Source organism: Salvelinus fontinalis, chromosome 16 (assembly GCF_029448725.1).
Source record: "Salvelinus fontinalis isolate EN_2023a chromosome 16, ASM2944872v1, whole genome shotgun sequence".
NCBI classification, from domain to species: domain Eukaryota; kingdom Metazoa; phylum Chordata; class Actinopteri; order Salmoniformes; family Salmonidae; genus Salvelinus; species Salvelinus fontinalis.
The window spans coordinates 18,928,526-18,956,503 of NC_074680.1; the positions used below are offsets into that span (position 1 = coordinate 18,928,526).

Consider the following 27,978-nt stretch of genomic DNA (forward strand, 5'->3'; position numbering starts at 1 on the left):
CTGAAAACATATACAGGACAGAAAGTGGACATTGTAGGATCAGCTAATGTGAAAGTTGAACACAAAGGAATAGTCAAATAGTTGTAGCTGGGTACAGGACCAAACCTGCTGGGGCGAGTGTGGATCGCCATTTTGGATGTGGACAGAATAGGATGCTTGACAGAAAAGATGCTCTACAGGAAGTGTTAAAGAAACATGAGGAAGTGTTCAAGGATAAGTTGGGCACGTTGAAACGATTCACAGCAAAGATACATGTATCAAGTGATGCCACACCCCGTTTCTTCAAACAAAGGTCAGTACCGTTTGAAATGAAAACTAAGATAGAGGCTGAGTTAGATCGTTGCCAGGACAACAAAATCATGGAACCAGTGAAGTTCTCAGACTGGGCAGCACCGTTAGTCCCAGTGTTAAAACCAGACGGTACAGTGAGATTGTTTACCGTTACTTTATAGTCATTACTAGAACAGTACCGATTCCTAAAATAGAGGACATGTTCACGTCCTTAGCTGGAGAAGAAAAATGTAGCAAACTAGACATGAGTCATGCTTACCAGCAGATTGTGCTAGATGAAAATTTAAAGAAATATGTCACAGTGAAGACGCACAAGGGACTGTTCACATATGCCAAGTTCCCCTTCGGCGTCAGTCCCGCTATCTTCCAGCGCACTATGGAGGAGACTCTACAAGGGATTACCCAGTGTCTCTCGATGATATTCTCCTGACAGGAAGAAATGATCAGGACCACATCCGAACACTGGACAGAGTGTTACAGCGACTGGAGGAGGCTGGGCTTCGCTTGAAAGGGAGTAAGTGCAGCTTCATGGAGAAGAAAGTGACATTCCTAGGACACAGGGTGGACGCTACTGGACGGCACCAATGCCTACCACAGTCACAGAACTGAAATCGTATCTGGGCCTATTAAACTACTATAAGAGTTTCCTACCGAATCTGTCGACACTATTGGCTCCCATGCACAGTCGAGCAGAGTGTTAGTGCATTATGATGAAGGAAAATAACTGATACTTTCCTGTGATGCCTCACCCTACGGGGTAGGGGCGTTAATGTCTCATCCCATGCCAGTATGGGGGGGGGGGGGGGGGCAATAGGGTTTGTATCAAGCACTCTATCACCTGCAGAGAAGAACTATTCACAACTTGATAAGGAGGGGTTAGCTATCATATTCATGAGATGTGCAGTAACACTACGAGCATATGAGTATGTTATTACTTACAGAGCAGGCAAGGACAATGGTAATGCAGATGCTCTCAGCCACCTCCCTCTCCCAGTGTCCAAGCAGTCCGCCACCGGAGGAACGAGTGCGGATGTTGGACCAGGAGAACCGCCCACTGATGACCTCCCAACAAATCCAGAGCTGGACACACTGAGGAGGTGGCCAGATCACAATGTGGGACCTGAGTTTGCTCCATACCAACAGAGACAGCACGAGCTCAGTATCCAGGACGGCTGTGTGCTGTGGGAAGCTCGTGTCATCATTCCAGAGAGAGGACACACAGTGATGATGGAGTAGCTACATCAGAGTCATCTCGGCATGACCAGAATGAAAAGCATGGCCAGGAGCTACACGTGGAGGCCTAATATCGACTTTGACATTGAAAAGAAGGTCAAGTCATGCACCACATGTCAAGAGCAAAGGAAAACACTTGCTAGAGCACCACTTCATCCATGGGAGTGGCCCAGTAAGCCCTGGAGGAGGCTACACACCCTATGCAGGTCCTTTCATGGGGAAGATGTTTTTGGTGATCGTAGACGCTCACTCAAAATGGCTGGACGTATATCCAGTGAGCCCAGCTACATCTGCTGCTACCGTGCCTCAGGAACAGTTTCACTATTCATGGCATTCCAGAGATGATTGTTTCAGACAATGCTCAGTGTTTTGTGTGTGAGAACAGTAAGGAGATCATGACAAAGAATGGAATCACACATGTCACTTGGGCACCACACCATCCTGCGTCGAATGGTTGGGTAGAGAGACGTTCAAAGAGCTAATGAAAAAGAGAGCAGGTGACTCGTTGGAGACAAAACTGAGCAGAGCGTTGTTTAGCCATCGCGTCACAGCACACTGGACTTTTACCGGCTGAGATGATGATGGGGAGGAAAGTTGAGGTGCACGTTAGACTTGATACACCCAGACCTAAAGAGTAAGGTGCAGGCTAAGCAAGCAGGACAGAAAACGTAGCATGACAAACACGCAAAAGCTTGCAGTTTTGTAGTCGGAGACTCAGTGTGTACCAAGAACTTTGGGTGTGGACCTAAATGGGAAATCACTGGGTCTGTTTCATACACTGTGATAGTGGGGGATAGTAGAGGAGTACATAGGCATGGTGATCAGCTGTTCAGCAGACAGGAACAAGACTATGCAGAGCCAGTGACATGCAAAACAAAGCTCAGTCCAGCAGGCAAGGAGTTACCACAGGACACAGGTACTCCACGGCCACCAACGGACAATGCACTTGTTAAGGAAACCAACAAAGGTTCACCTAGAGGGGAATTGCGACACTCTCAAAGAGTTAGGAAACCTCCAGCTCATTTTGGAGAGTTTGGAAAGTAATGGATATATTTGTTTCTCCTTTAGGAAGTAAGGTAGTCTACCCTTGCTTCCAATAAACAAAAGTGAAATGACAATGCAAACATTGAATCAGTTGTTCAGTTGATATAACACACTGGAAGGTTATGTTAATGCTAAGTGAAGAGATTACTTACTAGCTACAATGAGAATGGTTACCGTTATTGGAATACTCATACAGTAGGTGTTAGATCTGAAAATGTTAAACTAACCAAGAGTTAGTTCAGATTTATGGGGGAAGGAGTGTTGGAGTGATAAATGATGCTGGCTCATCTAACCAATAGGCGGCGCTATCACCGGTCCTAGGTTGGTAACCGCTCTGTGAGCAATAGAGCTAGTTGAGTATTGGTCTCCATGATAGACAGCGGTGTAAATCAGTTCCTAATAAAGGACAAGTAAAGATTACATCTTGTGATCTCCAATTATACAGTGGGGAGAACAAGTATTTGATACAGTGCCGATTTTGCAGGTTTTCCTACTTACAAAGCATGTAGAGGTCTGTAATTTTTATCATAGGTACACTTCAACTGTGAGAGACGGAATCTAAAACAAAAATCCAGAAAATCACATTGTATGATTTTTAAGTAATTAATTAGCATTTTATTGCATGACATAAGTATTTGATCACCTACCAACCAGTAAGAATTCCAGCTCTCACAGACCTGTTAGTTTTTCTTTAAGAAGCCCTCCTGTTCTCCACTCATTACCTGTATTAACTGCACCTGTTTGAACTCGTTACCTGTATAAAAGACACCTGTCCACACACTCAATCAAACAGACTCCAACCTCTCCACAATGGCCAAGACCAGAGAGCTGTGTTAGGACATTAGGGATAAAATTGTAGACCTGCACAAGGCTGGGATGGGCTACAGGACAATAGGCAAGCAGCTTGGTGAGAAGGCAACAACTGTTGGCGCAATTAATAGAAAATGGAAGAAGTTCAAGATGACGGTCAATCAACCTCAGTCTGGGGCTCCATGCAAGATCTCACCTCGTGGGGCATCAATGATCATGAGGAAGGTGAGGGATCAGCCCAGAACTACATGGCAGGACCTGGTCAATGACCTGAAGAGAGCTGGGACCACAGTCTCAAAGAAAACCATTAGTAACACACTACGCCGTCATGGATTAAAATCCTGCAGCGCACGCAAGGTCCCCCCTGCTCAAGCCAGCGCATGTCCAGGCCCGTCTGAAGTTTGCCAATGACCATCTGGATGATCCAGAGGAGGAATGGGAGAAGGTCATGTGGTCTGATGAGACAAAAATAGAGCTTTTTGGTCTAAACTCCACTCGCCGTGTTTGGAGGAGGAAGAAGGATGAGTACAACCCCAAGAACACCATCCCAACCATGAAGCATGGAGGGGGAAACATCATTCTTTGGTGCTGCTTTTCTGCAAAGGGGACAGGACGACTGCACCGTATTGAGGGGAGGATGGATGGGGCCATGTATCGCGAGATCTTAGCCAACAACCTCCTTCCCTCAGTAAGAGCATTGAAGATGGGTCGTGGCTGGGTCTTCCAGCATGACAGCGACCCGAAACACACAGCCAGGGCAACTAAGGAGTGGCTCTGTAAGCAGCATCTCAAGGTCCTGGAGTGGCCTAGCCAGTCTCCAGACCTGAACCCAATAGAAAATCTTTGGAGGGAGCTGAAAGTCCGTATTGCCCAGCGACAGCCCCGAAACCTGACGGATCTGGAGAAGGTCTTTATGGAGAAGTGGCCTTTCTCTATGGGGAGGAGAGGCTGTCTTTGCTCTGAGTGGTACGCACATCACACTCCGCTCCAAGCTACTACCCACACCCCACTGAGCTGCTATGATACATGTGAACGATTGAACCAAGAGACACTCAACTAGCCTCTATTTAAGCAGTCAGTAGCCACTAGGTTTGATACCATTTCACTATCCTTTTCAACCGACCTTTCACCATCTATTATTTGTATTACATACTACCAACAAGGTAATTACAGAATCGCACAGAGAATTCTGTCTCTCCTACAACACTAGAGAGTAAGTAACTGCTGAGGATGAAGAGCCAAGGTTAATCCTGCTGGTATAAAGGTCCTCTTGCTAAATGACCTCTCGCAGTTTGAAGACGGGGTAGACTACCTGTGGGTGCTTAACCCCCACTCTCACCCTCTCTCGCTCAAATCTGTCCATTAATCTCCCAATCAGCCTGTCCTTCCAGAGAGGAGAGGAGAGTGGGGGCGGCCACTGCATTTACTAGCAGCAGTCACATAATCGTCCTGTTAAGAGGGGAATACTTATGTACCATATTACGTATTGGATCACTAAAAAATACACATTTTACATTGCCATGTAGTTTACCAATTAAATGGTCTGACGGTGATGTGGACATACTCGGTATACAAATCCCAAAAGAAAGAAATGATCTCACTCCAATAAATTTTTATAGAAAGTTAGCAAAAATAGATAAGATCTTGCTACCATGGAAAGGAAAATACCTGTCTATTTGTGGGAAAATCACCCTGATTAACTCTTTAGTCATATCACAGTTTACCCATTTGCTTATGGTTTTGCCTACACCTAGTGACCTGCTTTTTAAATTATATGAACAAAAAATATTCAATTTTATTTGGAACGGCAAGCCAGATAAAATTAAAAGGGCCTATTTATATAACGAATATGAATTCGGAGGGCAGAAATTATTAAATATTAAAGCATTAGACCTCTCCCTAAAGGCATCAATCATACAAAAGTTATACTTAAATCCAAACTGGTTCTCTAGTAGATTGGTACGAATGTCTCATCCTATGTTCAAGAAGGGCCTTTTTCCCTTTATTCAGATTACACCTGCTCACTTTCGGTTGCTTGAAAAGGAAATAATCTCCAAAATATCTTTATTTTTTAAACAAGCCTTAGAAAGTTGGTTGCAATTTCAGTTTAATCCACCGAGAAGGACGGAACAAATAGTACAACAAATCTTGTGGTTAAATTCAAATATAGTAATTGATAAAAAACTGTATTTATCGAAGAAATGTTTAAAAAAGGTATAATGTTTGTGAATGATATCATAAATAGGACTGGTGGAGTAATGTCACACATGCAGCTAACACAGACATATGGAAATGTCTGCTCTACCCAAAATTACAACCAATTAATTGCAGCATTACCACAAAAATGGAAGAGGCAGGTGGAAGGGGATAAAAGTAAGGAACTTGTATGTCGGCCCTCTATTAAAGAACATAAATGGCTAAAGAAAAGTGTGATAAATAAAAACATATACCAATTTCATTTAAGGACCAAAAAACTGACAGCTGTGCCATATAAATTGCAAAATAGTTGGGAAGAGATTTTCGATGTACCCATTCCATGGCACATGGTTTATGAATTGATACGCAAAACAACGCCGGATTCAAAACTTCGAATTTTTCTATTTAAATTATAGTACAAAATTCTTGCAACTAATAGAATGTTATATATATGGGGGATACAATCTTCCCAGCTCTGTAGATTCTGCTGTGAGGAGGCAGAGTCATTAGACCATTTATTTTGGTATTGTCCGCATGTAGCTCGTTTTTGGTCACAGGTCCAGGAATGGTTGAAGAATTGCAACATTTGCGTAGAACTAACGCTACAGATATCAATACTGGGGGATTTGAAAAGCCATAGTCAATCAATCAATAATATAATAATTATTTTAGCAAAAATGTTTATTTTTAATTTACAATCCGTGGAAGCTATGAGAATAGGAAGATTCAAATCTTTTGTGAAGCATCACAGCACAGTTGAAAAATATATGGCAAATAAAAATCCGAATTGGATGATGTTGGAAGATAGATGGGAAAGGTTGAGTGGAGCTGAAGGGTGGGACTAATAACAAGATAAACAATGTAGGGCATACGGGATCTGTGAAATGTGTATAGGTGCGGAGCTATTGTGAAATAGCACAGTTACAAGTGGAAATCAAACTGGATGGACAACAGAAATAGAGGAAGGACTAAGAACAAACAAGAGAGAACTATTATAAAGTAGACTGTGTCTGTAAAATGTGTATAAGATGTATAAATTGAAAGTAAAAACAGAAATGTTTATCAGTTTACTCAAATTGGGGGATCGGTGGTAGGGTTTGCGGGGAAAAGGTATACTCTTTAAAAAAAGTATGTATGTCTATGTAGGTATGTGTATGTATATATGTGTATATGTATGCATACGTGAATGGATATATATATTTACCCCAAAAAATATGGGGGATTGGAAATGATGCAGACAATTACATTGGAAGCAACATTCTTTCCGCAATATTAAGCTGATCCACCCCCCCCCCCAAAAAAAAAAAAAAAAAAAAAGAGGGGAATACTTCAGCGATGTTAGTGTCGCATGAACAGGAATACCACACACACACACACACACACACACACACACACACACACACACACACACACACACACACACACACACACACACACACACACACACACACCTCCTGAATGAAATGTACCACCCCTATCCCCCTACACACCCACCATCCATTAGTCAAAGTGGATTTGTACATATCTCATTAATTTGGTCCTGGCAGGTTTGTATGACATTGCATGAAGACATTCAAATAAATAAAGTGTCAAGGTGTCATCTCCTAAAAATAAATGGTGTGGAGAGGAGGAAAGGAGACACCAGCCATTACACAGGCAGAGTGTAGTAGAGAGATGCTTAAGAGAGAGGGAGTGAGAGCGATAAGGAGAGTGAGGGAGAAAGAAAGAGGGAGAGTGCAGGTGTTGATTGGACAGGGGCTGGGTGGTGAGTGCCAGGCAGGCCAGCGGTACCGGTTGTCACAGAGCAGGCCAAGGTGTGAAGCTCGTCCCAGTGGAAAGACCCAGATGTGTGAGGTGATTATGGGGAAGAGGGACAGAGAGAGAGACATTTCAAAATGTCTATATTCGTTTAAAACTTTTGTGAGTGTAATGTTTACACATTTGTCCCTTGTTAATTACCCTTTTGTTTACTGTTTCCCATGCCAATAAAGCCCTTTGAATTGACAGAGAGAAAGAAAGAGAGAGAAAGAGCTCTGTCACACATTGGGTCTGTACATAGTCAATGGTAAGACTCGTGTAGACTCCTATGGTAGGTACACCTACAGCTAATCGCTTGGCAGTAGTACTGTAGATTACTTTATGACTGACCACAACCGAGAGTCTGTCTGAGCCTTCACAGTCAGCCCACTGACACCCCTATCAGATCATAGTAAAATCAAAGTCTACTTGAACTGAGCAATACTCAATCATGAGGCATCAAAACCAAAAGGAACTGCAAAATATTGAGGAATGCCATAGTAGTGTAGGAACCAACCAAAAAACAATTAGGCAACAACAAATACAATCCCTTTTAGACAACTTCCTGGACAAAACATTTCATTGTATAAACTTGGCAGTAGAAAGCCTAAACAGTATATTTGACCTTTCAGCTTCCCTATCAAAACAAAAAATGTTAAGCAGACAAACTAAGAAAAAACTATTATAATGACAAATGGTTTTATGAAGAATTCAAAAACCTAAGAATTAATTGAGAAACCTATCCAACCAAAAACATAGACCTAGAAAACCTGAGCCTATGCCTTCACTATGGTGAATCACTAAAATAATACAGAAATACAGTACAGAAAAAAAGAAGGAACAGCATGGCAGAAATCAGCTCATTGTCATTGAAGAATCCATGGTGTGGAGACAAATTTAACCCCAATAACTACCGTGGAATGTGTGTCAACACAGCAGACTCGTACATTTCCTCACTGAAAACAATGTACTGAGCAAATGTCAAATTGGCTTTTTACCAAATTATCATACAACAGACCACCTATTCACCCTGCACCTCCTAACTGACAAACAAAACAAAGGCAAAGTCTTCACATTCTGATTTCAAATAATCTTTTGACTCAATTTGGCATGATGGTCTGCTATACTAATTGATGCAAAGCAGTGTTGGGGGAAAAGCATACAACATTCTAAAATCAATGTACACAAACAAGTGTGCAGTTAAAATGGGCAAAAAATTAATTTATTTCCACAGGGCTGAGACAGGGATGCAGCTTTCTTTCCGTGGGCTGAGACGGGGATGCAGCTTTCTTTCCGTGGGCCGAGACGGGGATGCAGCTTTCTTTCCACAGGGCTGAGACAGGGATGCAGCTTTCTTTCCGTGGGCTGAGACAGGGATGCAGCTTTCTTTCCGTGGGCTGAGACGGGGATGCTGCTTTCTTTCCGTGGGCTGAGACGGGGATGCAGCTTTCTTTCCGTGGGCTGAGACGGGGATGCAGCTTTCTTTCCACAGGGCTGAGACAGGGATGCAGCTTTCTTTCCGTGGGCTGAGACGGGGATGCTGCTTTCTTTCCGTGGGCCGAGACGGGGATGCAGCTTTCTTTCCGTGGGCCGAGACGGGGATGCAGCTTTCTTTCCACAGGGCTGAGACAGGGATGCAGCTTTCTTTCCGTGGGCTGAGACAGGGATGCAGCTTTCTTTCCGTGGGCTGAGACGGGGATGCTGCTTTCTTTCCGTGGGCTGAGACGGGGATGCAGCTTTCTTTCCGTGGGCTGAGACGGGGATGCAGCTTTCTTTCCACAGGGCTGAGACAGGGATGCAGCTTTCTTTCCGTGGGCTGAGACAGGGATGCAGCTTTCTTTCCGTGGGCTGAGACAGGGATGCAGCTTTCTTTCCGTGGGCTGAGACAGGGATGCTGCTTTCTTTCCGTGGGCTGAGACGGGGATGCAGCTTTCTTTCCGTGGGCTGAGACGGGGATGCAGCTTTCTTTCCGTGGGCTGAGACGGGGATGCAGCTTTCTTTCCGTGGGCTGAGACAGGGATGCAGCTTTCTTTTCGTGGGCTGAGACGGGGATGCAGCTTTCTTTCCGTGGGCTGAGACGGGGATGCAGCTTTCTTTCCGTGGGCTGAGACGGGGATGCAGCTTTCTTTCCGTGGGCTGAGACGGGGATGCAGCTTTCTTTCCGTGGGGTGAGACGGGGATGCAGCTTTCTTTCCGTGGGCTGAGACAGGGATGCTGCTTTCTTTCCGTGGGCTGAGACGGGGATGCAGCTTTCTTTCCGTGGGCTGAGACGGGGATGCAGCTTTCTTTCCGTGGGCTGAGACGGGGATGCAGCTTTCTTTCCGTGGGCTGAGACGGGGATGCAGCTTTCTTTCCGTGGGGTGAGACAGGAATGCAGCTTGAGCCCCACCCTCTTCAACATAAATATCAACGAATTGGCGCGGGCACTAGAACAGCCTGCAGCACCCGGCCTCACCCTACTAGAATCTGAAGTCAAATGTCTTCCATTTGCTGATGATCTGGTGCTTCTGTCCACAAACAAGGAGGGCCTACAGCAGCACATATATCTTCTGCACAGATTCTGTCAAACCTGGGCCCTGACAGTACATCTCAGTAATACAAAAATAATGGTGTTCCAAAAATTGTCCAGTTGCCAGGACCACAAATACAAATTTCATCTAGACACTGTTGCCCTAGAGCGGTAGTTCCCAAACTTTTTATAGTCCCCGTACCCCTTCAAACATTCAACCTCCAGCTGCGTACCTCCTCTAGCACCAGGTTAAGTGCACTCTCAAATGTTGTTTTTTGACACACACACACACTATACGATACATTTATTAAACATAAGAATGAGCGAGTTTTTTTCCATTAACCGGCTTGTGGGAAGTGACAATGAGCTCTTACAGGACCAGGGCACAAATAATACAATTTATTTAACCATCATACATATAAAACCTTATTTGTTACTTGAAAATTATGAGTAAATCACCACAGGTTAATGAGTAGAGTGTGCTTGAAAGGATGCACATACAGTTGAAGTCAGAAGTTTATATGCACTTAGGTTGGAGTCAAAACTCGTTTTTCAACCAATCCACAAATTTCTTGTTAACAAACTATAGTTTTGGCAAGTCACTTAGGACATCTACTTTGTGCATGACACAAGTAATTTTTCCAACAATTGTTTACAGACAGATTATTTCACTTATAATTCACTGTATCACAATTCCAGTGGGTCAGAAGTTTACATACACTAAGTTGACTGTCCCTTTAAACAGCTTAGAAAATTCCAGAAAATTATATCATGGCTTTCATTTGAGTCAACTGAAGGTGTACCTGTGGATGTATTTCAAGGTCTACTTTCAAACTCAGTGCCTCTTTGCTTGACATCATGGGAAAATCAAAAGAAATCAGCCAAGACCTCAGAAAAAAAGTTGTAGACCTCCACAAGTCGGGTTCATCCTTGGGAGCAATTTCCAAACACCTCAAGGTACCACGTTCATCTGTACAAACAATAGTACGCCAGTATAACCACCATGGGACCACACAGCCGCCATACCGCTCAGGAAGGAGACGCGTTCTGTCTCCTAGAGATGAACGTACTTTGGTACGAAAAGTGCAAATCCCAGAACAACAGCAATGGACCTTGTGAAGATGCTGGAGGAAACAGGTACAAAAGTATCTATATCCACAGTAAAACGAGTCCTATATCGACATAACATGAAAGGCCGCTCAGCAAGGAAGAAGTCACGGCTCCAAAACCACCATAAAAAAGCCAGACTACGGTTTGCAACTGCACATGGGGACAAAGATCGTACTTTTTGGAGAAATGTCCTCTGGTCCGATGAAACAAAAATAGAACTGTTTGGCCATAATGACCATCGTTATGTTTGGAGGAAAAAGGGGGAGGCTTGCAAGCCGAAGAACACCATGAAGCACGGGTGTGGCAGCATCACGTTGTGGGGGTGCTTTGCTGCAGGAAGGACTGGTGCACTTCACAAAAAGATGGCATCGAGGCAGGAAAATTATGTGAATATATTGAAGCAACATCTCAAGATATCAGTCAGGAAGTTAAAGCTTCGTCGCAAATGGGTCTTCCAAATGGACAACAACCCCAAGCATACTTCCAAAGTTGAGAAAAACAAAGTTAAGGTATTGGAGTGGCCATCACAAAGCCCTGACCTAAATCCAATAGAAAATTTGTGGTCAGAACTGAAAAAGTGTGTGCGAGCAAGGAGGCCTTACAAACCTGTCTCAGTTACATGAGCTCTGTCAGGAGGAATGGGCCAAAATTCACCCAACTTATTGTGGGAAGCTTGCAGAATGCTACCCGAAACGTTTGACCCAAGTTAAACAATTTAACTTCTTTCAGCTAGGGGGCAGAATTTTTATGTTTGGAAAAATAACGTTCCCAAGGTAAACAGACTATTTCTCAGGTCCAGATGCTAGAATATGCATATACAGTGGGGAGAACAAGTATTTGATACACTGCCGATTTTGCAGGTTTTCCTACTTACAAAGCATGTAGAGGTCTGTCATTTTTATCATAGGTACACTTCAACTGTGAGAGACGGAATCTAAAACAAAAATCCAGAAAATCACATTGTATGAATTTTAAGTAATTCATTTCATTTTATTGCATGACATAAGTATTTTATACATCAGAAAAGCAGAACTTAATATTTGGTACAGAAAGCTTTGTTTGCAATTACAGAGATCATACGTTTCCTGTAGTTCTTGAGCAGGTTTGCACACACTGCAGCAGGGATTTCTGCCCACTCCTCCATACAGACAGTCTCCAGATCCTTCAGGTTTTGGGGCTGTCGCTGGGCAATACAGACTTTCAGCTCCCTCCAAAGATTTTCTATTGGGTTCAGGTCTGGAGACTGGCTAGGCCACTCCAGGACCTTGAGATGCTTCTTACGGAGCCACTCCTTAGTTGCTCTGGCTGTTTGTTTCGGGTCGTTGTCATGCTGGGAGACCCAGCCACGACCCATCTCCAACTCACTCGGCTTTGCTATATCACATTTGACATTGTCTGTAAGCTTGAGTTCATTTGCATACAAAAAAATCCTCCAATGATGGAAAGACCTGTGTGTTGTCCTTGTTAATGCAGACAGAAAAGAGCTCCAACTTCTTAATCGTAGCCTAAACATCAGCACCACAGGTAACTTCCACACAGCTGTGAATGATCTGAGAGACAAGGCAAGAAGGGCCTTCTACGCCATCAAGAGGAACATCAAATTTGACATCCCAATTAGGATCTGGCTAACAATACTAGAATCCGTTATAGAACCCATTTCCCTTTTTAGTTGTGAGGTCTGGGGTCTGCTCACCAACCAAGAATTCACAAAATGGGACAAACATCAAATTGAGACTTTGCATGCAGAATTCTGCAAAAACATAATCCGTGTATAATGTAAAACACCAAATAATTAATGCAGAGCAGAATTAGGCCGATACCTGCTAATGATCAAAATCCAGAAAAGATCTGTTAAGTTCTACAACCACCTAAAAGGAAGAAATTCCTAAATCTTCCATAACAAAGCCATCACAGACAGAAAGATTAACCTAGAGAAGAGGCAAGGTGGTCCTGGGTCTCTGTTCACAAACAGGACAGCAACACAATTAGACACAACCAAATCATGAGAAAACAAAAAGATAATTACTTGACACATTGGAAAGAATTTACAAAAAAAACTGAGCAAAATGGAAAGCTATTTGGCCCTAAACAGAGAGTACACAGTGGCAGAATACCTGACCACTGTGACTGACCCAAACTTAAGGAAAGCTTTGAATAAGTACATACTCAGTGAGCATAGACTTGCTATTGAGAAAGGCCGCTGTAGGCAGACCTGGCTCTCAAGATAAGACAGGCTGTGCACACTGCCCACAAAATGAGGTAGAAACTGAGCTGCACTTCCTAACCTCCTGCCAAATGTATGACCATATTCGAGACAGATATTTCCCTCAGATTACACAGACCTACAAAGAATTTGAAAACAAATCTAATTTTGATAAACTCCCATATCTATTGGGTAAAATACCAGTGTGCCATCACAGCAGCACAATTTGTGACCTGTTGCCATAAGAAAAGGGCAACCAGTGAATAACAAACACCATTGTAAATACAACCCATATTTATGTTTATTTATTTTCCCTTTTGTACTTCAACTATTTTCAGATTGTTATAACACTGTACATAGCCATTATATTACACTTTAAATCTCTCTATTGCTCTGAAACTTTTGTGAGTGTAATGTTTACTGTTCATTTTTATTGTTTATCTATTTCACTTGCTTTGGCAATGTAAACATATGTTTCCCATGCCAATAAAGCCGTTTAAATTGAATTGAAGAGAGGCGCGATTGCTTCAGAGAACAATTTGGTTTCAGGTAGAGAGGAACTGTCGAAATACACAAAGAGGGGATAAAGAGTGCGAGAGAGCATATTCCAGAAACTACTCAGCATGCTAAGTACACAAAGTACCCATGGTGTTTCATTAGACAGATTGTTCCTGTGAGAACCAGAAAGGAGTGGGTGAGAGAGAAAGATAGAAAAACGTATTTCTATTCTGTCACCTGGTATGTGAATTGAGAAGCTTCCAGAAACGACCTGGCTAAGATGCTAAATGTTCTGTACAGTCTGTGGTGTAATGGCAGGTTACAGGAGCTTTAACAAGGGGCCTAATTAGGATCAGAGCCCCAGGGGATTACGCTGGCATTAAGGCCAGGTTAACGACACCTTCAGGGGGATGAGTCTCCCTCGGCGTCAGCCTCTCAAGCCAACTTCCACACCTCACCACCGTCCATCTGAGAGCGAGACAGGGGCACGAGGAGTTATGGCCGTGACATCACTACTAACCCGTGACATCACTGCTACAGTAGCACCAATCCAGACAGAGGGCTGTGTCTGCTAGCTGGCATGGACCCTTATTTATGACTGGGCCACAGTGAAGAAGTCGCCCATTCTCTCAAGCATGCCATGTTGCCGCCAGCTTACAGTTCCCTGAGGCGCACTAAAAATCGATTAGTACTTCATAGCAAATCAAATAAACGCAATCTTTACCAGAGTTATGGTCGACTGGACCAAAAACTATGCCATAGTGATGGGTCAACTGGGAATGGTGAGCCATAGATACTTCTTCTTAGTGTTGAGATGGTAACACTTTACATTAAGGTATACTTTATGGGTAACTAAGTTGTTTATAAATCAATGGATAACAATTATCCTTTTTCTGATAACGTAATAAATTCGGACATTGTCAATTGGTTATTCCAACATAACTGTTCGCCATCAACGGGCAGGGCTGGTTGTGTAGTCAGATGAGTATTCCGATGTGTAACAAATCTCCTGTTCAAAGGGCCGTCTATTGATCCGTGCCAGTAACGTGTCCGCCTTAGATGTGGAGCACAATGGAGACATGATTGATCAAACCCAGAGAGATGATTAAAAGCAGCCAGTCACAGGGCTCCATCACATTAACAGAAGATTGCCTGGTCGACATGCTCAAGGAGAAAGAGACTAGAAGTGGGGTGGTCAGAGAAACCTTTGAAGATGTCCTTTTTTCGTCCAATCTGAAGTAATCAGGTTTGGATGAAAGCTTCCGTGGCCTGAGCACTTTGTTTGGCTGGAATAATGGTGGGCCTCAACAGAGCAGGGGAGGTGAATATGTATGTGCAGTGCCTGGGTGGACATGACTTTGAACCATGCGTGTCCATGACATGCACATCAAATTTGAAACCATGGACCAAAATGGCTATTTTCAGACATGTACTCAACATGTGAGTCGTACCACCTGTATCCTGCTTCAATCCCAAACCAGCAACAGAGCAGAGAGAGACTGTCTTTGGCCCGTTTGACACGTCAGTCCCACTCCACAGAGAGATTCTGACGTCCTAATAGCGTGCAGGGCCACATACAACACGGTGTTATGCCAAAGGGTTTTGGTTTAACTTCTCTAGGATAGGGGGCAGCATTTTCACGTTTAGATGAAAAGCATACCCAAATTCAACTGTCAGCTACTCATCTCCAGATGATAAGATATGCATATTATTAGTATATTTGGATAGAAAACACTTTCTAAAACTGTTTGAATCATGTCTGTGAGTATAACAGAACTTATTTAGCAGGCGAAACCCAGAGGACAAACCATTCAGAATATTTTTTTTGAGGTCACTCTCTTTTCAATGGGTTTTCATTGGGAATACAGATTTCTAATTGACCTTTTTGCAGTTCCTACCGCTTCCACTGGATGTCAACAGTCTTTAGAAATTGGTTGAGGTTTTTTGCTTTGTGTAATGAAGAAGTACGGCCATCTTGAAAGAGGGTCACTGGAAGTGTACTGTTAGAGGCGCATGACCAGAAAGCTAGCTACAGTTTGTTTTAATCCTGTATTGAACACAGATCATCCCGTCTTCAATTTTATCGATTATTTACATAAAGAAATATCTAAAGTTGTATTACAAAAGTAGTTTGAAATGTTTTGGTAAAGTTTACAGGTAACTTTTGAGATATTTTGTAGTCACGTTTCACAAGTTGGAACCAGTGTTTTTCTGGATCAACGCGCCAAATAAATTGACATTTTGGATATATATCGACGGAATTAATCGAACAAAAAGGACCATTTGTGATGTTTATGGGACATACTAGAGTGCCAACAACAGAAGCTCGTCAAAGGTAAGGCATGAATTATATTTCTATTTCTGCGTCTTGTGTCGCGCCTGCATGGTTGAAATATGCTTCTCTCTCTTTGTTTACTCTGTTGCTATCCTCAGATAATAGCATCGTTTGCTTTTGCCGAAAAGCCTATTTGAATTCTGACATGTTGGCTGGATTCACAACCAGTGTAGCTTTAATTTGGTATCTTTCATGTGTGATTTTATGAAAGTTAGATTTTTATAGTAATTTATTTGAATTTGGCGCTCTGCATTTTTACTGGCTTTTGGCCAAGTGGGACGTTAGCATCCCACATATCCCAGAAAAGTTAACCCAACGATAACACAGTGTTCCACAGAACGCTAATGAAACATTTACCACACAGATGAGGCCTCTGAACTTTTTATGTGCGGGAAAATGATTGCTATGTGTTCACGTGTGGAGTCGGCGTCTGCTTCCGACCGTGTTGGGATTCATGCTCCAGAGTGCATTCTCTCGCCCCTACATTAGCCTCGCAGTGAAAGGTTCAGTGGGTAAATAGAGCTCTCGAGCCTTATGCAAAACGGCAGGCATTTAGCCGAAATGCTAATGATGAGCACAGGGCTACAGATGATCACAGTTATCATTGCGTTATGAATGCGTTGGAGAGCCAAGGTTAGTTACAGGGACAAAAGGGAATTCATTTGCTCTCATCTCTGCATTACAGCCATATTCCAATCAATGTCATTACAATCATAATGAGGTTGGGGCTCTTATCAAAAAATGACAACCAGTAGCAGACCGTATCGCTGGCCAATTTGTCCTCAGGATCGTTTCCACGTTGTTCTCCTTGAAGATCACAGTAATAATAAGGCTGTGAGCGAGTGTCAGTTTGGAGGACAGGAAGTGTGAGATAAATGTATGTGACACATGAGGGGAGCGCATACGAAAGGGCAGAACTATGGGGCCCTCCTCTAGTCTACAGCGTGAAGGGCAGATCTATGTGGCCCTCCTCTAGTCCACAGTGTGAAGGGCAGAACTATGTGGCCCTCCTCTAGTCCACAGTGTGAAGGGTTAGGAGGAGCAGATGGAGTTCCAAAAGCTCCCGTATAGACACGGACTCGGCTGTTCTGGAATACCGGAAAAACTCCCCGCTCTGTCTGACGCCCCCTTTCTTCTTTTTCTTTCCTCCCCCTCTTTTCTTTCATTGTCTTTCTCTCCAGCTTTCCTCAAACCCACCCACCGCCGCCCCTCCCCAGGCCTGAAAGCACAGCCGGATGTGGGGTAGGCCTGGAGTGAATGAGGTGGGGGAGGGATGGGGAGCCTCCCTACTACCTGGAATGATTAGTGGGGGTGGGATGGCAAGAAAGAGGTATGAAAAAAACTGGGCAGAAAGACAACTGATGTCTTCTGTGTTGGCAACAGCCTTTTCTAATCCTAGCCCTGGGGCCACACTATGCAGTCAAGCGGGCTATTACATGGCAACAATTAGGGGGCTGGAGCCTAACACCTGGTCCTCCCCATTCTGGCCCTCCACTGGCAGCTGACTGTACAGTCTCATCGCCAGGTGGTCCTACTTCAATGACATTAGCTAGTCACTCAAGAGTTAATCAGGAGCCTGTCTTAGCCTAGTGTTGGCTGCATGGAGCCCATTTACCAGCCTCAGCCCCATCCAAGACTGGCTGTCTTTTTATGGGGATGTACGGAGACAAAGTTGTTTAGAAATCTTGTTCAAATGAAGATCTCTAAGAGGGAGCTCAAATAATTAACCGACGGACTGAGGCCTCTAGGATTCCATCCTGTTTAGCAACTCGCGGTGCGTCCACATACAGCGAGGGATTATAATGGGCCTTTTCATGGACGCACAAAAACAGATGGAGGAGCTGGGAAGTGCTATACATCTCTGCAGATGGCCGCGACAAAGTAGGGGGAGGGAAACGGGATTTGGTCAAAGTCGGCAGATACAAAAACAAGTGGGTGTAGACTATAGCAGCCAGGGCCATATCTGCCTCCACAAAGGCCATTCCATCTATATCCCCCTGCCCTGAAGATCTGAGAGTAAATAACACTCATTACAATGACAATACATATAGATTTGTAGCCCAAACTGCTAGAATCTCATCAATAGTAATTAGTGGCTATACATAACTAATGAAGATGTGCACAGCACATAAATCTGAAGAGCTCAGGGCCTTTGTTTTCCTGCCAAAGCCTTTTGGAGGAGTGCAGGTCTGGTAAACAAGGTTTTCTGTCAACATTTAAAATGGAAAAACCTAGAGGAACATCTACAATGACAGGGAGACGAAAGTCTTGCTTTAGAAAGAGACTACTAAGAGGTTATAAATCTAGAGCTGATGACCAGATAACCAACCAAGCTTTCTCTTTATCCAGAGCAAAAACAGCAGCACAGCAAATACATTCAGGCCACCAAATGACAATGCCAATCATAGAAAGGCCTAATGTACAGTATGTTGCTCTGTGGCCAAATCAATGGCTGCCACTTGACAACGTACACATACTCTCTCCATTACCACATCAAAGGGAGCCTTCTGGAAATGGCAGAAAATGCACTATATACACTTTAATGTTTCGCTTGTCTCTCTATTTGGAAAATTCCATTTAATGCAAAAGCTCAGGACACGGACATCCTCCACTGGGAAACAATGGAGCCGGGCCAGGAGAGGAATAGGTGCTGCCTTTCAACTGTTTAAAGAATCAACATATACATAACTAATTCCTCTTTAAAATAACCAATTAAGGCTGTGACATTTAACGCAATGTGAAGAAAATCTATAGACTAACAGTGGTTCTAGTCTCATTATGATAAAAGAGAATTGAAAAACTAGCCTAATGCCAATTTTAGGACAAAACAGAGCAAGGCCAAAGGTTTCTAGATAAAAGAAGTCCCTAACCCAGGGCCACGTCACAGAGACTGAGAGAATCCTGGGGTATGTGAGGAGTGACATTTTGCTGACATTTCCCGGTAGCATTGAACACGGGCCGTCTCGAGACGCCGACAGAAATATCTGTGGATATGCTTGAATGTGACAGAAGAGAGCGAGAGAGGAGAGAGAGCCCTGGTCTTTTCAGGGGACAGTCTCAGTGCTCTGGCCGATGATGACGAGGGACACAGAGATTGAATGGTAATAACTGGTGCGCAGACAATGGATGATTGAAGGCTCTCTCCGCGACGCTGAAGGATTTCAATATCAGAGCGGCCATAGAACTGGGATCCTTATCGGGGCAGGCCTCAGACAAAAGGAGAGCTGCGCGTGAAATGTGGGCTAAAACATGGGCACACGACCACGCCGATTAGCAAAAGGCTGCGCACACAAAGAAGCCAGCTTTATGTGGACAAAGGCTGTCCAGTGCCTCGTTGTAACGAGAGAGATAGAAGGAGAGCGGAGAGAGAGGATGAGGAAGAGAGAGACAGAGGGAGAAAGGGAGAGAAGGAGAGAGGGGCTTTACATATATTCTTTCCTCCATCTTCTACTAGATGTCAGGCCTAAGGAGACGGGAGACTAGAGAAGGGAGGGGAAGAGAGCCCGGTGTTTGAGTGCTCCAGGCCCTCTGCTTCTGATCAGGAATAATGGACCAGCAACACCAGAAAACTCCCAGGACCCTTCCATCGCTAAAACCTTCCCCATCCTATTCAGAAATATCCACACAGACACACATGAACACGTATGCCACACACGGAGGTGCACACCTGCACGGTTCTGTTTTTCTGCCCCAAAAAACTAAAAATACTCAAATGTGCGGAGGCTTCCCAGGGAAGCTCATTAACCCTCCCTCAAGAACCCTGAGACAAAAGAGAAGAAACAAACCGAACTAATCAATGACAACGCAGCCATTGTAGTGGAAACAAGAACAAGCATCAATTTGGATAACCTGAGAGGGCTAACAGCTTTCCTTTAGTGGTGTTTGGCTGGCTGGGAGAAGAAAGAAAGTTCATTAATTAAACAGGGGAACAGATGGAATGGCTAGTTGGATGCTAATCACTTAAAGCAGACAGACCGGTTTTACACCCGCAGTAGAACCACACACACAATCCCTATTAACACGTCCTGTTAAAATGGAATGTACTGCGCTACCAGCACTGAAGTCCGTTACGGAGTCTGTGATCGGCAGAGCGGATGGCCTTCCATATACAAGGACTAAAAGTATTGATGCAGCCTAAAACATAGTTAAACAGTGGAATGCACACACAAGTGCACAGAGTAGTACCACTGAAGTCCACGGTTATGACTGCTTACAAAGCCAAAACACCTAGCATCCATCAGCACGAGTCCTCTCAGATAAATACTTTTCAACCAGGGATTCCTTCAAAGTATGTTTTTCCTCCACAGATAAAAACATAAATGATTTCCATAACAACAAGATATGGAAGAATGGCCTAGGTTTTGATGGTTGGTGATAGAGACAGCTTTCACAGTTATCAGAACTAGGGGTGTCTAGTGGATACCAAACACCTCTGTGGCTTCACCCCTGACAGGTTCATAATGATACAGCCAGTCTGATACTAGTAACGCTACCCGACACCTCCCTACCGGGGCTGGCTGGCTGGCTGGATGGTGGGAGAGAGAGGGGGATCCCACGCAGACCTGGCAACCTCTCAGCCTTTCACTGCACTCTTACAAAACAGACAGATGTCAGGCATGAATGCATAACAGACGGAGCGGGGAGGGGAGGGTTGTGAGGCGTTCAAGTTTAAAGATACACGGAGCATGACATTCTTTCAGTAACATGCTGTGCTGTAATGTGTGTACATTCCCAGGACTTGAAATATTTAGTGATGGGGTGGCACATATATAGAAAACAAAAATTCGTCTCCTCTGCAAATGGCGGAGGACCAATTTTTTAAAACTATTTTTTTAAACCATTTTTCAAAAAGACCCATTTAAAATTCCCTTGAGTAACACAATCACAATTTTGAGTGACACACAATTAAGTAACGAGTGGACAATGATCAGACAAAATGATAGGATACATTCTCCCATTTGGAGACTATTGACAGTTTAACAACCTTAGTAAAACAAACCCTATAACACAACAACAAGATGAAACAGAAATAGCACTTCAATGCTTCCGACAAACCCACAGTAACTCCTCATCAGCTCTCTGTGCTGCTCTCATCCCCAGGATCAGTACACAGACAGTGTCTTCATGGTCTTTCAGGGCCCTGTGCTGTCATCAAGCCCTCCAGCCCCTGCCATCAGCCGTCTGTTTCCATGCCTGCTCTACCTGTGTTTAAGAGTGGCCCTGCTCTGCTCAGCCGCCGCTCAGCCACCGGCCCCCAGGGCTTTCACTGGGAGGGTGAGTGGGGGACACCTTTTGTTAGAGGCAGGGTGGGGAGGAGATGGAGGGGGGAGGGAAAAAACTATAATGCTGTGAGTCATTCTGCATTAGCAGCAGAGGGGGGGGGGGGGGGTACTTTTGCATGCTGTATGAAGCTAGACGCCATATGCCATCCGGCCAGGCTGCCTCCTGAGTCAAGGCTGGGTTTGACAGGTCTGTGCGTGTCCCCCCCTCGCTCCCTTGGCCCCCTTGGCCCTTCTAGGCCCTAGTGGCAGAGCTGTCTGCTGCTCCGAGCGGAGCGGCCGTGGAGTGGTGGTGTGTGGGCGGGGAGGGGACTCAGTGATGTGAACACATCAGACATTGTCGTGAGCCCCAGGAACAGCTGGTCAGCTGGAGAGATGTAGGGGCGGGTTGAGGGCGGAGGAGTGGAGGGGTTGAGGGCGCATGGGTTAAGGACGGAGGGGTTGAGGGCGGAGGAGTGGAGGGCGGAGGAGTGGAGGGCGGAGGAGTGGAGGGCGGAGGAGTGGAGGGCGGAGGAGTGGAGGGCGGAGGAGTGGAGGGCGGTGGAGTGGAGGGCGGAGGAGTGGAGGGCGGAGGAGTGGAGGGCGGAGGAGTGGAGGGCGGAGGAGTGGAGGGCGGAGGAGTGGAGGGCGGAGGAGTGGAGGGCGGAGGAGTGGAGGGCGGAGGAGTGGAGGGCGGAGGAGTGGAGGGCGGAGGAGTGGAGGGCGGAGGAGTGGAGGGCGGAGGAGTGGAGGGCGGAGGAGTGGAGGGCGGAGGAGTGGAGGGCAGAGGAGTGGAGGGGTTGAGGGCAGAGGAGTGGAGGGCGGAGGAGTGGAGGGGTTGAGGGCAGAGAAGTGGAGGGCGGAGGAGTTGAGGGTGAAGTAGTGGACCTAATCCCACTGATCATGGGATTAGAATTAAAATATTCAGTAGAGGAAACTCCCTCCATCCCAAAATGTCATAAACCCCAACCATAGACCCCCTTTCATCCACTCCTCAGCCCCCACCAAACTCCACCAAAGTCCTGCTTCTCCCAACAACAGACTCCAACCCAACCGCCTCTGACAACCCCGACCACCTCCATCCTGTTGAGCAATCCACCCTGCCCCAGACTTCTGAGTTCCTATTGGGTCATTGGGAATGGACGTCCCCGAAAGCTGGACTGTGACAATGCTGAGAGCTGGACTGTGACAGAGCTGAGAGCTGGACCGTGACAGAGCTGAGAGCTGGACCGTGACAGAGCTGAAAGCTGGACTGTGACAGAGCTGGACCGTGACACAGAACTGGACCGTGACACAGAACTGGACTGTGACACAGAACTGGACCATGACACAGAACTGGACCGTGACACAGAACAAGACCCTAACCTAATGTAAGCAGGTTGCTCTTCCACACAATGTCACAGAGCCTCTAATTCAAAAGGCACAGAGGAGAGTTAGGGCTGTACACATCACTTCTCACTGAGAGGCATATGACAGAGGGAAGATGGCCCAGCTCACCCTTCTCACAGTGAGAAGCCAAGCACTCAGTTCATGGGCTTGGAGATGGCTGCAGGAGACTGTTATGGCACACAGGCTCTTATTTGTCAGCTAATCAGCAACACTAAATAATACATGTTCAGCTACAGTACACTAACATGGCAGCTCCCATTCATAGCCTCCTTTCAAAGACTCCGAAAGATGCTTTCCTCCTGACTAGGTAATGAATCTTCTTGTCCTAAAGAACACATTGTTATCCATGTAGGGACAATGAGAGAGAGAGAGAAACAAAGCCTTATTCAGAAGGTACACAACGCAGTAGGCCAATATCAATGGCAAGATTCACACATATATGATGTTTTCATGAGCGTGCAAAGGCAGTGCTCCAGAGCTGGTAGACGGTTGGCTAGATGAGGCAAGGGCCTGCACCTCTGGAGGTTGGCAGCAGCCCTAGGTTCCACTGGGCTTTGTGAGCTTCCCTGAGAAGATGAAAACTCTCTCTGCTACTACACTGCATGTCCCCCACAATGGCACCTAAAAGTCCGGCTCGCATGACTGGCCACATGCAGGAACAGATTATGGCTATTGATTGCTGCCCGGAGACGGATCTCTCTGTGTATGTGTGCGTGCGTGTCTTAGGGGAGGGTAGTAAGGGCACTGGGGCGAAAAAGCTATTGATTCTGTCCAGCGGGGAAGTTGCGTTTCAGAATGAAGGTCAGCTCTACTTTGCCTCCCCCTATTAGAGGTTCCTGCTACCTAAACACACGTTTACTCGGGAGTGAGTGCTTGTTTAGGAGAGAGAACAACACTTAGTGACTGGATCAAGTCTCCCGTCGGAAACCCAACAGGCTATGTGGAAGCAGAGAAAGTCCACAACATTTAGCAGACACTTATCCAAAGCGACCCACTATCCTGGCGTTGCAAGCGCCATGCGAGACCAACTGAACTACAGTAGGACCACATACAGTAGTTGGGGATGAATGACACATTGCATGTCAGGGGAAATTCTCTTGATATATGGTGTGCTACTTATATAGCGGGAACTTGGCTGTCAAGAGTATTCTCCTCCCGCATGTCAGGTCCTCACCACTCACAGTGAGTTTGCGTTCCCCTCTGGCAGTGGAGGAGACTGCAGCCCGCCAGCCCGCTGCTCAGTGTTCATACAGGGTGACTATTAGGATTCACACAGCCATTCACACACCCTCTTCCAATAGGGCCATGTTAATGACACAATATAGGTGATTTCTGACAGCCTTGTAATATAAGGTCTGTGGGGTCAGGACTGTCTCTTTCACGTCCCACAGCACCGAGGGCTCTGAAATAACACCACTGCGTTGTCACTGAATAGAGCAGGATGCTGTACATTATTGGAGTGGAATGGCACACATAAACCCACTTGGATAGACATCTTAAACGCTGACCATGTGTCACACATACACAGACACACAAAAACTCACACAAAAAATCTCTCACACACAAACTACTCCAAGTACCATGGTGTAGAGCCAAAAAGGAAACAGCGGATTGAATAGGAAGGGATGATTGGTGTGTGTCTCCAGCAATGTGGCTGGTGGTCATATTTCAATATCAAATCTAATTAGCCGGAGTGATGGTGCAGCAGAGCGCCTGGCTGCTGGAGACTCCAGTTCTGTGGCGGACGGAGCGGGAGAGAGGACACCAGAGAGCGCCACAGAGGAGAGCACCACAGCGCCAGGCCTGCCTTTATGTGGACGCACTGAGGTCATGTGGCTTTTCTTTGTAGAAACATTAAACAAATGACCTTGGAGAGCGGCCTGGCTACAGACAGCAGATTGGGGAGCGCCGGGGCGGGGAAACGCTGGATAGGGATTTCATCTCGGCTACAAAAACAGCCTGCTCTGAAAAGAGCCAAGATCATTGTTCCAACCCAAAATAAAACACCTACATTTTGCAGAAGACGAGAGGCAGATGAGATGAGGAAGAGAAGGGAGCATACATGGAGGAGTGGTACAATGCAGACACCATTCAGCAGAAGGAGGAATGGGTCATGCCTTTGGGTCAAGTCTAGATACAGTACCAGTCAAAAGCTTGGACACACCTACTCATTCAAGGGTTTTTCGTTATTTTTTCTATTTTCTACATTGTAGAATAATAGTGAAGACATCAAAACTATGAAATAACACATATGGAATCATGTAGTAACCAAAAGTGTAAAACAAATCAAAATATATTGTATATATGATTCTTCAAAGTAGCCACCCTTTGCCTTGATGACAGCTTTGCACACTCTTGGCAACCAGCTTCACCTGTAATGCTTTTTCAACAGTCTTGAAGGAGTTCCCACATATGCTGAGCAATTGTTGGCTGCTTTTCCTTCACTCTGCGGTCCAACTCATCCCAAACCATCTCAATTGGGTTGAGGTCGGGTGATCGTGGAGGCCAGGTCATCTGATGCAGCACTCCATCACTCTCCTTGGTCACATAGCCCTTACACAGCCTGGAGGTGCGTTGGGTCACTGTCCTGTTGAAAAACAAATGACAGTCCCACTAAGCGCATACCAGACGGGATGGGATATCACTGCAGAATGCTGTGGTAGCCATGCTGGTTAAGTGTGCCTTGAATTCTAAATAAATCACCAACATTGTCACCAGCAAAGCACCATCACACCACCTACTCCATGCTTAATGGTGGGAATCACATATGCAGAAACCATCCATTCACCTACTCTGCGTCTCTCAAAGACATGGCGGTTGGAACTGTATATCATTAGTTTTGGTATTCCTGCTCTTTTTTGAGGTAATAAACCTCAAATAGCATTCTAAAATATATCTTAAAACATTCTTCAAAAAATAGTCAAAACTTTATTTACTGGTAGGAGTTGTTTTCTTTGAACAAATCCTGAGAAATCTTCTGAATTGCAAAATAGTTTGTGTTTGTGTGTGGGCCCTATCTTGATAAAAAAAAAATAGGTCTCATCGCCTCGATGACTCATGACTATTTCTTTGTTTAAACGTAATCCTCCAGCCATCCAGGAAAATGGCCCACACACAGACACCAGTGCTGGCATTGCCAGCATCCATTGGCGGGGAGCATCCGTTTGTCAGCTCATCTTCCAGATCTGCAGTATGTGGGGCCTCAGCCTGGCTGGTTGCTTCACACTGCCAACGCTCCAGCCCAGCCAGCGATCATCTCATCTCGCAGATCAGGCCGTCGTGATGCTCTCTTCTTGCTAAGGAATGCCAGGTAGGCCTAGTCTGGTCCGGCGCTGGCTCCCTTCCCCCTTGGCTCCCAGTACAGACTGGCCTATGGTAGCTAGGCACCGCTGGCAGTTCAGCACATCTCACACTGGAGTAATTCACTTGGATTTGGTTTACAGACATCTGCCTCTCTGCTGTCCCACTGATGCCCCCAGGGACCCTGTGAGGGGCTGATATGAGCCTCGCTGATGGGTGGGTGGGATGGGGGGGCGGGGGGCGACACCCGTGCATACAAATGCTAGCACATACAAATCAAACACTCAGAATGTACAGCCACATACACCTGTAGCCAAAGTTTAGTGCACATTATTAGCTTAAAAACATACTATAGGCTACTGACATTATCGTGCACCCATGCCCACTTTCCTTACAAACCGTAAACCAATGACCTTTGCCGCGATGCCAAAACAATACTTGAGAGCGGTGCACAACTTGGGTCCAACCTCAAAAGCTGGAGATTGCTGGTCGCCATGGCAACACCCAGAGAGCTACTGTGGTCCCTGCGAGGCCACTCTGTACAGCCTGTCCCTGTCCGGGGAGAGGCAAAGCTGCAAGGCTTTGTGGGAGATCAGATTTCACCCACCGGGGCCCGCTCCAAAAAACCATCCCTCCCCTCCTTCAGTCCTCAACTTATTCACATGCAAATTAATCTCCATCGCTGATTACGCTCGTCTTAAACCAACTGACATGTACAGCTGGAGATCAGGCCCTTAACGACAGGCAGGCTGTTACAGGGATGGAGGGGAGGACGGGTTAATGACAGTCATGTCTCTGCTGCTGTCGTCTAAACCCACTGCATCATACAAAATGACAGAGAGGTTACACAAGATCCTCATTACAGACCCAGACAGACACATGCGTCCTCACATGTCACTACGGGCTGCGCGACACACCGCAACACCTCAACCCTGTGCGCTGTTAATCGCTGTATGCAAATCAGCCAGAGCATCAAGATCAGTGTCAGTGCTCACCCATGCAGATCACCCAACACGCTACACGCACCACATGGGAATCCACCCTGGCCAACCACTAGAAGGGCTAACGCCGCAATAACAACAATCAACCCGTTTAGAAATTCAATATTTTCACATATGAGAACAATCAGAGTGTGAGGAATAACATTAATACCTAAAAAAAATTATACATAGAAAAAGTAACCGTCCCTGGAAAAACATGCACGGCCTACCTGCTGAGGTCTGTTGTTAACCTTGTGGAAGCAGACAGGGCTGTAAGGGTAGGGGAGACAGAGTAAAGAGTTCATGCAAAGGATACAAGCTCTGGTAAAGCGTCAGGCGGGACTTGACAGCTCTGCTGGCGTTGATGCAGGTGGCACGCACAAGGCTGGGAAGCAACATTCCTGTGACGATGGCGCCGTTGAAAAGAGGCCCAAAGAAGGGGACCTACGAGGGGAAGGAGAGAGGGAGGGAGAAAGTTACCATCTTAAATAACCGTCATAACTGTTGAATTGTTCTTTTTTCTGTGGAATGAAAAGCGGAGTGAAGACAGGACGGCCGGGCATTCGTGTGGTTGAGTCCGTTTCCGCGGTTACATGGACTCATTACAACATGATGAAACTTTGTTGCTCCGTGCTGAAACAAGCAAGGTGCTGTAGCAAACCAGTCTGGTTGCCTAGGCAACGCTCCCCTCCATGCAGCATGAGCACATGCAGTCAGGAGCGGAGGGAAGGAGAAAATGTGCGTCATAAAAATAAAAATGCTATTCAAACGCAGTATCAGTGAAACGTTTGGACACACCTACTCATTCTAGTGATTTTCTTTATTTTTAACTATTTTCTACATTGTAGAATAATAGTGAAGACATCAAAACTATGAAATAACACACCAAAAAAAGTGTTAAAATCAAAATATATTTGAGATTCTTCAAAGCAGCCACCCTTTGCCTTGACAGCTTTGCACACGCTTGGCATACTCTCAACCAACTTCATGAGGTAGTCACCTGGAATGCATTTCAATTAACAATG

At 45.4% G+C, this 27,978-nt stretch overlaps 1 protein-coding gene across 7 annotated transcripts in view; it reads right to left on the reverse strand.

The window, feature by feature from the left end:
* Window positions 1–27,978, reverse strand: part of LOC129812779 (ral GTPase-activating protein subunit alpha-2-like) — a 157,264-nt gene that overhangs the window by 23,822 nt on the left and 105,464 nt on the right. For all 7 annotated transcript variants that reach the window (XR_008753074.1, XM_055864636.1, XM_055864640.1 and 4 more), the window contains one exon: window positions 27,270–27,397. Coding sequence is in view for 6 of the 7 variants with exons in the window: in XM_055864636.1 (XP_055720611.1) it covers window positions 27,270–27,397 (128 nt within the window). In the remaining variant the exon portion in view is untranslated. The remainder of the gene's footprint in view (window positions 1–27,269; window positions 27,398–27,978) is intronic.